The 10,504-nt window shown below is 39.2% G+C and overlaps 1 protein-coding gene across 1 annotated transcript; it reads left to right on the top strand.

Annotated features, from left to right (window-relative positions):
* The first annotated feature begins 668 nt into the window (after window positions 1-668).
* Window positions 669-9,854, top strand: LOC117397315 (uncharacterized). Its single transcript, XM_034912708.2, has 6 exons — window positions 669-810; window positions 1,519-5,854; window positions 6,123-6,356; window positions 8,588-8,744; window positions 8,941-9,067; window positions 9,398-9,854. Exons 1-6 carry the CDS (start codon window positions 669-671, stop codon window positions 9,547-9,549), a joined length of 5,148 nt encoding a protein of 1,715 aa, XP_034768599.2. The 3' UTR covers window positions 9,550-9,854.
* The last annotated feature ends 650 nt before the right edge of the window (window positions 9,855-10,504 follow it).

Here is a 10,504-nt window from a genome sequence, read left to right as displayed (position 1 = left end):
ATGTTCATGCTGAACTATGGGGACATATGTGTTATGTTCCTGCTGAACTGAGTGACTTGACTCATTATTTTAAAGTCCCTTTCCATCATGTATTATCCTAACGGCACATTGCAAACAAAAAACATCTTGCAGGCGATTAACATAGCAATCTGTGCACATTATGCTGTTAAAATCAGCCATTAACAACATTAGGGATGTCATCTGTAAAGGCATGCAGCACTTACTGTGATGAATGATCTCTGTCACAGAGTTGCTGAAGCAAAACTAAATAATTTAGATCTGTAGTCTTGTGAGGATAGTGTGGTTGTTCTGCAAATGAGAAGGTGGGCATTGTATTATATGTCTTTCATAGCCTGCACATAAAACAGCAGCAGGGGCATACAAACTTGTCATAGTGACATAGTAGCAAGCAGTTTTCACCTCGGCTTGTGTTCCTACAGCGTGTTCTTATGCAACACCTTGTTCTTTTGTAACACTAAAATAACTTGGCTTCACTTAAATGGCTTTAAGAAGTAAAGAAAAATAAAGCTTTTGTGATTTGTAAGCTCTTTTTTTTTTGTCAATGCTTGGATTGTGTGCCGTCACTGGCAGAACATGTTGGCTATAACTAGCGTTATTGTTAAAGCAATCCAATCCTTGTATAAAACGGGGGCTTCGAATACAAGACCATGCAAATCGGAGACGTGTCGGAAGAGAATTTCAAATCGAGCGAAACAGATGCAGCGTTGCAAGATGAAACTGTGAAGCTCTCCAATATGAAAAGCAGACTTTATTTCAACTTATTAATCATTGGACTGTTTCAGCTGACAGGTAAGAATCTAATTATTTTTAAAAAAAATTATCGCCGATATTTATTATATACAGCTAAAATTACAAGTTGGCACGTTGCAATGCTTATGAAGAATCGATATTCAAAATAGTTTTGTCTATTTTGAATACTGCATATGCCAGTAGCCAAATTAGCCTTGTTAAATGCTCTGTGATTGTTTTAATAACATGTGTTAGACTGTATGCTTGCATCTGTTCCTAAAACTGTTGCAAGTGAAAATAATGCATACCAGCCTGCATGGTGCTAATTGCAACATGTTGTAAAATCAAACCATGTATGCTGGAAAGTTATAAAGAATTCTCCTTGCACAATCTTGTAGCACTGTGTCTGTTGAATGTATACCTGTCATGTTACTTGATGCAGCGTGCATGTCAAGCTTAAAGGCTTTGTAAAACTTTTTTAAAAAGTAATATGCACACTGAAGACCATTGCAGTAAATTCAGGATCGGGTAATGTTTAAATCATTAAAACATCTTGGTACACAAAGCCAGATCCTAAATAGAATATGTCTCTCTTTAAATCAATGGCATAGACCCCTTTGTCTCCATTAAATTTGCCTTTTTTTTTTTTTAGTAGAAACATACAGATGTACTTAGATATTTAGTTTCATATTAGTCAATTCTGATCACCAATATATTTGTTTTTCTTCCTTTTTTCTTTGTCTTTTTTTTTAACATTTCCTATCACAGCTACTTCTGAAAATGGACTCAAGAAATACCAGACACTTTCTCCAGAAGACAATAACTTTGAGGGAATTAAAGCTCCAATAGCACAAGACAAAGCACCCCGCAATGCAATGCAGAAAGCAGCGGTGCAGCTAGAGAATCAGACTTCCGATCCACAGATTGTAACTTCATCATCAGCTAGAATGCTGTTGCCGACACAAAGCAAAAGCCATAGGCAAGATAAGGCTGAATCTATAAATGCAACTACCAAAGAAGAAGTAATAAGTGCAGTAGTAGGAAGCATTTTGACAAAAGATGGATCAGATTTACTCAGCCAGACTGATGATAGTACTTTAACTTCTCTCGCAAGCATTGGCAAACTGCAAAATCTCACACTAATCTCTAATTATGAAGCAGAGGTTTTGGCATCAACACTGGGATCCAGTAAGTCACTGATAAATGGGAGTCCTACAGAGACACAAACTCTGTTCGATGGAAAAGAAATTGAACACATTTCTTCCGCTCAGACGATGGCAATAAGCAATAATCTTGCAGCCTCTGTATTTTTATCTAAAATACCTGCTTCTTTCACAGAACCTAGTCCAAAACCAGCCCCCACTGTTTATCAGACAAACAAACCTGATGTGATAACTACAGCTACAGAAAAGCTGACAAGGACAGAAGAGCCACCTTTTTTGCTGGAATCATCCAAACTAGCAAACGCAATACATAATGGCGTTACCCCCCAGCAGGAGGAATTACACACAGAAAAAAGGATTAGAGATTTTATAGTTTTAACAACCTCTGAGGACAAAGCAGGTGTAGAATTGATTCCTACAACTGATAAAGTGCACATGCTGACCATAAGTTCATTTAGTCAACCTAATATTCTTCCAAATTCCGCTGGAACAGTAAGTACAGAAGTGTTCAAAACTGCCAGTACTCCTGCTGATAATACTAGGAAATCTACAAATATAAAAACCTCAATGTCAACCATTGAAGTGTCTGACAGGCCCACAGCTTCTGTCATGCCACTTACAAGTGCAAGTATTAGACATATGCTTGAAGGGCATCTTGATTTAGTAGATGAAACTTCAGATGTAACCACAACAATAACTAAACAAAGCCCTGACACCTTATCGACTCTGACTGTGACAAGCACTCAAATATTGCTTCCCACTAAAGGTAGCTTGATGTCAACCGCCAGCTCTGAATCAATTGTATTACCACGTGTAACAAGACCTGTATTATCTGAAAACATTCAGAAATCTAGTGCGCCGTTCAGTAAGGTTCTGTTAATGTCAACGACTTTTTTGTCATCTACTCTTTTTCAAGATGCTTTAACAGACCGCACAGCTAACAGATTTCAACAGGAAACTGCTGTATCCAAAGCAGCGAGTACAGCTGTTACATTTCTTTCTCTCGAACAAGATATTTTGAAAAGCAGTTCAAGAAGTGCTGCAGGCTTCATAACAACTGTACCTTTTGTTCAGGACAAATCTTCAAAGAGAACCCCACCACACACCAGCATGGAGACTGCTATACCAACCACCTTCACCATGACAAGTGACACAAATGTGAATACAAGTGCCGACGGACTGCCGAGCCATTTAAACACTGGGGATTTTAGACATGTTACAATAACACCAAGTACCGACAGTCAAAATGTAATCATACCGAAAACAGAGGGACAAGGCATTAGCAGTGTTTCAACAATACGAAATGGAGCTGGGGTGCAGAGTAATGTGGCCAAATCAACCAGTGTGGCTCACATACCTGTTAAAATCCCCCCATCACTAAGACCCCACTTGTTCATCAGCAGCACTATGCCTGACGTTCACAGAGGAGCGCAAAATGTAACACCGACTATGTTCATCATTTTGAATCCCAAACCAGGCAGAACAAGCAAGCCTGTCAGCACTAGTTCAAATAATCTCTTATTACTAAACAATCATTCGACAAGCAGTATTCAACAAGAAGTGAGCAGTTTAACTTCTAGATGCTCCAACTGTGTTACAACAACCCACTCTTCCCCTGTTTCTTCTCATCCACCTGAAAGACCTGTTGCCAAAGATCTGTCAAGGAACACCACTGCAGACTCCTTTGGTAGTTTCCTCCACGTTTCTTCAGAGGAGCCCAACACTTCTCTAAGTAGAAAACCACTGTCCTTTCAGGCTCTGTCAGATGTTTCCACACCAGTGTTGCATTTAACAACACCAGTATCACCCAAGCCTGTATTTTCTTCTACCTTACCCAAATTAAATTTGATTCAGGAAACACCTCATCACAAGCTTGCACCCCCAGAAACGACAAGAGGATTATTAAACATTGAGGAGGTCTTCAAAGACATAACTGGCCTGGGCACTGTTAAAAGTATTACCAAAAAGCAGACAATATCTTCTGAACCCTTCTTGTTACCGAAAGCAACAATGCCTTTAAACACAGACACTACATTTAGAATTGAAGACGCATCAACGTTACCTACTGCCAAAGCTCCTTCTCTAGTTTCCGACGTACTATTCAGCAAACCGAACAGCACTGATGTTAAACAGCAGCAGGATTTACCCTCGGTGCAACTTCTAGAACTGGACTTGACGGTTGTTCAGGCAACTACCCAGCCAATGACTTTGCCTGCCTCTGAAATTGCAGCTTCTGAAGTTAAAATCCAAAGCAAAGAGAATGTCACACCTCCAGTCACATCCAGTACAGTTCAAGACATGAATAAATCCAACAGTTCTCCCAAAAGGACTGCCTTTACTTCCAAAGCCTTTGAAATCAAAGAAAACAAGACAATCATTTCAGACTTTAGTGCCTTATCGCTCCATAAAGAAAGGACTACACAAATTAAGTCTCCCACACCAACAGTTCCAGTTTTTGCTGATCATATCAAGTCCCAACCCATAGAAAACACAAAAGATGCTGGTCTGACAACAGCAGTGAGGTCAACTCTCAATCCGACCCAACAATTTATAACTGAAAACATAAAAAAGCCCAGTACTGTCAACAATAACAGAACACAGGTCAAGCCAACAAAACCTCTTACAATGTCAACTGTCAGCAATTTACTAATCAATACCTCAGTACCAAACTCTACAACAGTTACCTTTCAAAGAACTGGGGCAGTAAAATCAACAAGTATAATGACTCTGCACGCAACATCTAAAGAGCAATCGATAAACACGGGCATGCAGGCTATAATATTAAACAATGTTTTTACATCAGGTGGCACTGGTCCTAGTTCACCTAAAAGAAACATCAGTTATGAAGACCAAAAACAAATCAGAGATGTGACAACAGGTCAGATGCTCATGTCCCATAATACAATACAAGAGAAGGTTTCTATTCCCCAAGCTCTGAATGCTGGACTTGTCCATACTGTTTCACTGCAGGGTGCCAGTGTCAACACTAAACAATCGGATGGCTCTTCTCAATTTCCACACACAGATACGCAGTCTGAAACTGAGTTTCTTCAGCCTTTCTCTGAAATATCAACACCTATTAATCCTTCCAGAATTGCAAAGGTTTTAGGTCTGCAAGATACCACTGTGGATAAAACAGCAACTGCAGGGTTTGAAAGAAATCATGAATTCACAAGTATGTTAAATAAATTAAGCTCTGCAGCACATATTCCTTTAGTTACAATCAAGAGCGACCTGCCTACTCCTAATGTTGTCCAAACACCACAGAAAGAACTATTAACCGTTAATGCCGAAGACAAAGCGACTCTGCTTACCGTAACAAGATTACCTGAAATATCTGGAGACTTAATTAACATGACTTTGCCTGTCTCTGGAAAACCCCAGTTGGTAACTTATTCACAGAAACAATCGACTTTGAAGGAAAATGCTTTGACCTTGCCCGTTTTAGCAGATTCGATAAATGTAACAGATAATGTTTCACCAGAAAAAGGCACTTTTACACATTCTCCATCACATTCCCCATTGGAGGATTTTAACAAGCTAGAGTCCAGTGCTTTATCTAATCTAGTATCTTATAAAAACCCAGTCTCCATTTCTAAAGAACCCTTTCCCACACGCAAGCCTGACATTCAGACATCTGGGATGTTAGAAAAAGAAAGCTCTGCTTCTTCAGATTATATGAATTATATAGAGGAACACACTGTAGAAGCACCAGCAGAGGCAGGGCTGGAGCCAAGGGAAACATCGAGACCTTCTGCCCTCCTTACTGCCACTGAAGTACCTCCCATGCAAAAGCTGTTTTCAACAACCACTTCCAGAATGAAGCCAAGCTTGTATTTACCAGCGGCCACAGTGGAAGGAACTGAACTGGAACCCGCTTTCTTAAAAAGAAACAACGTTCAACAAATGTTCATGATGCCTTCTGCCGTTTTTCTGAGCGGGTAAATAACGTTATTTATTCATGTATTGGTATTTATTTATTTGTAAATAAGATGAAATAGTCCTAAAATGAAAATGAGGCTTTGTGTTTCCATACAGTTTTATCTGTGAAGGGAAATAAATACCAGTATAGTCTTAACGTTTGCACTGCAAGTGACTTTTGTATGATGATATTGATCAGTGAACTCTGTTGAAAATGCAGGTCGAGGCTACATACGTACTGCACTGTAGCACACATTCTTAACCGTCGCTGTTTTGTTTGTTCTTCAGCTTTGCTGTTGTTTCCGATGATATATGTGGCTCTGGAAACTACGCGGCTGAGATGAACCTCAATCTGGGGAGAGAGCTAACCCCAGGCGACGTCATTCCTCCTCAAGGAAATCTTAATGTTGATATTAATCTGAAAACTAACAACAGTCAAATTCATCTGGAGATAAGGTCATGCTGTCTCTCGCCTACCGCTCAACCAGATGAAATCAATAGCACCTGCTGTACATTCGCAAGGTGAAAAACAGAATAAATAAAGAAAGACTGCACAGGAAATAGGAAAAAGTCAAACAGTGAATAACAGCTCATTGTTAAAATACAGGCATTCAGAAGCTCATTGCGTTACTAGACTGTCATTTGTTTTGTTAAACACAGGCTCCCCCGAGTTTACTGTACTCTACAATGGTGTTTATCTTGCCAGATGTAAGATGCATCTAAAACTATATTGCACACTTTTGAATGCAGGCATCCTGTGCTATAAATATAAATACTGATATTTGCAATGGGAATGCTGTGTGATTGCTTTGCAAAATAAAATACTCCTGCAGTGAATCGCCAGGTTAGGACCTTAACAACATTTCAGAAGCCCTTTGCAATTTTTCTTTTTGTAGTCTAGATATTCTTGAATACTTTCTTAGCATTGGCTAGATGCCACGTGAGTTCTGGTTCTCTACTTTTTCACTATACAGACTCCTGATTGGTTGTGCTATTAGGAAGCCCGGCCAGGTGAAATGACAATGAAAGTGCAAGACTATCTAAAAGCAAGGCTTGCAAACAGAGATTTCTTTAACCTAGAGTAATACCCTATGTCCTGTTCTAAAATGATAATACATGCGTTGTGAACTACACATTTAAGACCTATAGTGAATGGATATGCATGGAGCGGAGAATTTCAGGAATGATTTTGCTGACTGCGATCACCTTAATGACATCTAATGCACTGTGTGCTGGGTCTGTTTAATTTGAATAGGGTTTTGCCAGTCTATCGCTGGTATTATTAATAGCATTGCTTTGTTAAGCTGCCTTCACACTGTTGTGTTTTAAGTTGATTCCACTGTTTAATATGTGTTCAGCAGAGTTTTGAAAAGTCAGCTAAACGGCAAAGGCATTGGGTTTTCATTTACTTTCATATTACACAAAGCTGCACAAGGCTGGGACACTTCCGTGGGGATGCAAATGATAGATTTACAACCTCGTGAGCTACTGCCTTACTGAATCTTACCAAGCTTTTACCCAGGTTCTTATCACTGAGAAACAGAATTACAAGGATGGATGGCAAACTAAATATACCTTCTACCTTGAAATTCAGATAGTTGAAATGATCTGGCATTCAATAATTGCTGAACGTGAATAATCTCTTCAAAGTTGAAAAATAACCAAAGTTTATCTCCTGGTTCCTGGTTCAGTCAATGCAGACACAGTTGTTTGGGGTGTTTACTGCTGCAGGATATTTGCAGCAAGTGGCTTAAGAGGAAGGCGTGGGATATATTTACTATAAAAAGGATGTGCTTATGAAGGATGAAGGGCAGCAGTGTGGAGTAGTGGTTAGGGCTCTCGACTCCTGACCAGAGGGTCGTGGGTTCAATCCCGGGGTGGGGGGGACACTGCTGTTGTACCCTTGAGCAAGGTACTTTACCTAGATTGCTCCAGTAAAAACTCAGCTGTATAAATGGGTAATTGTATGTAAAAATAATGTGATATCTTGTAACAATTGTATGTTGCCCTGGATAAGGGTGTCTGTTAAGAGATGTAATAATGAAGGACAGCATCGCTGGCAAGGAGCAGGCATAGTTCCTCCAGTCAGCAGGAGAACTCCTCGCCGCTCTGCTGAGAGAGGTGGTGAGCCGTCGGGTGTTTTTTTTAAAATTTTTTTATGCAGACTAATGTTCACTTGGGTCTCAGTTGAGAATTAGCCTATGACATCACTTCACCCTTTCTGAGATATATTTTATTAAAACATGTTAATTTACTGTAGAGTTAGGGAGTCTTTTTCATGTCTTGTACTGTAGAATGCCTGTCAACTGCCCCAGGGGCGTATCGAAGAGATTATTTTAGTTCACGATTCTCTCAAAATAGTGAATTAATAAATAAATAAATACTGTTCAGTTGCTGTAACTATATTGACCTTTTAAATGCTTGATTATCCTTGAACTTTGAGATACCTCAAGGCGGATGGTTGTATTTACATGCGGTACGCTGTAACATTTAGCAGCTACTTCTAGTTTTACCTTTGCCTAATTCTCCCACAAACATTCTGAACCTAATTACTTGACTGAATGGCATTTGACTGTGTGAAAACTAAACATGTGACTGAAGGTAATACGTCAATGGAAAACCGTACTGTTCAATTGCCCTGCTGATAAACAGCTTATTATACAGGGAGAGAGAGAGAGGTATATCTTAAATGACAGAGAGAGGGAAAGCGCACATCATTAAAAACAGTGCTTATATTTGTTTTGTTTTTACAGGTTGCCTTTAGACTCCAAGGATATTCGATTACTCCGAAGCGGGCAGTCTAAAAGAGCCAGGTTCACCATCCAGCTCTTTCAAATGATCAATTACTCAACGGCATACTTACATTGTGAACTAGGCATCTGTTTGAAAAACCACACTGAATGTGAAACTGTAAGTCTGAGTAAACCTCAATCTATTCACCTTAGCAAGATTATCTAAGGATTTGAAGACTGGGGGGAAAGCAGTGTGTAGGGTCCTTTACACTCTGTGAGTCACACAGTATTAGGTACAAGCAGCTTTGATCAGACCTCAATAGAGAATGATTTTGTCAAGAGCGTCTGTTGTGAATGTTCGTATTATATTGCAGCAATGTTTTAAACAGAGGAAGCTGTATACAGAACAGGGAGCGATACAAAACATGAGGAGATCTGGCAACCTGATTTCCTTTGGTCCCATGCTGAAGAGAAGTGCCGAGCCCTCTCAAGAACAATATGGTATTGGACTTTTCAGATGTTATTTTACCCTGTTTCTCATTTTACAACTTAGGACTATTTTTGACCAAAAGCAGCATGCATGTATAACATTTTAAGTAAAAGCTGTTAATAATAAAAGTGGTCTTTATGACATGGGTCCTTTTTGGGTGCTTTTTGCAAATAAATACTTCTAAATAATACTTATTTATTTGCAGAGAAGATTTTTCTCAAATGTTTTGGTTTGAACTTTGCTTCCCGAACAACAGCAGAGTACTTTATAGTGTCACAGGTTGACTACATGTCTGTATTTCTTATGATACTTATGCACCCATTTTTGTTTCTTTCTCATAGGTTCAACAGCAATGAAGAGGATCATTATACTGTTGGGGTGTGTGCTTGGGGGTTCTCTTTTGACGTGCACGTTCCTGTTCGTGTGGTTAGCCCACAGAAGGAGAGCTAGAAATGCCTCTATGTTTCAATTGGGTTTCATGGAATTTGCATAAAGTGTTTACATTTACTTTTTTGGTTCTTCTACTGATTAAAAATGGTCCATCAGCTTACCCTTATAAATGACTGCCTTAATGTATACAAGTTCTTGACAACGACCTAGGCTGAGGAGATACTGGCATTGACACTGGTCTCGAATTCAAAGGCTCCTGGCTTCAGGAAGGACATAATCTTATGAATCTACATGAATATGCCCTTTTCCTAGTTTGATTCCAGCCACTGGGCATTGCAGAAGTTTAAGCCATTGTTACATGGTGCTACATATGTGCTTGACTAGCACAGCTTTTTAAAACGATACAGGAAAAAAAGTAACCTAAAGGGAATTAAAGTGCTTCATTACCACAATGATGTAACATCACCACCATACTGGCTTTGCACTTTGCTGTCACTTATAAACTATGTACCCTTATAAAAGTTTACCACTGCATTTTTACATGGTTTTGTTTGCAGTTCTACCGTGGTTATACCGTACTATGCATTTACCACAGTTTACCATGTTATTATTATTATTTATTTCTTAGCAGATGCCCTTATCCAGGGTGACTTACAATTGTTACAAGACATCACATTATTTTTACATACAATTACATTATTTTTTATATACAATTACCCATTTATACAGTTGGGTTTTTACTAGAGCAATCTAGGTAAAGTACCTTGCTCAAGGGTGTCCCCCACTGTGGATTGAACCCACAACTCTCCGGTCAAGAGTCCAGAGCCCTAACCACTACTCCACACTGCTGCCCGGTGTTTATTAATATGCTTTACCATACCACCCTATTCTTTACAATGCTTTCCTATATTTTCACTGCTTTATTACACTGCTACGCTTTTACTATGGTAGACTCAGAAGGGTAGGTCTTACTGGGTGCACTTTTGAAAAAAAAAACACATGAAAAAGCAAACGTAATTTTTCTCTCTCTCTCTCTCTCTCTCTCTCTCTCTCTCTCT

Source organism: Acipenser ruthenus, chromosome 40 (genome assembly GCF_902713425.1).
Source record: "Acipenser ruthenus chromosome 40, fAciRut3.2 maternal haplotype, whole genome shotgun sequence".
NCBI lineage: Eukaryota > Metazoa > Chordata > Actinopteri > Acipenseriformes > Acipenseridae > Acipenser > Acipenser ruthenus.
Note: the sequence above shows the minus strand (reverse complement) of the source record. Positions and strands in the feature narration are given on the sequence as shown.

Bases quoted from the DNA above. Each gene is read 5' to 3' on its own strand.
- LOC117397315 (XM_034912708.2), top strand. From the start codon at position 669: ATGCAAATCGGAGACGTGTCGGAAGAGAATTTCAAATCGAGCGAAACA. The intron at 5,855-6,122 runs GTAAATAACGTT...TTTGTTCTTCAG, and splicing joins TCTGCCGTTTTTCTGAGCGG to CTTTGCTGTTGTTTCCGATG. The intron at 9,068-9,397 runs GTATTGGACTTT...TCTTTCTCATAG, and splicing joins GCCCTCTCAAGAACAATATG to GTTCAACAGCAATGAAGAGG.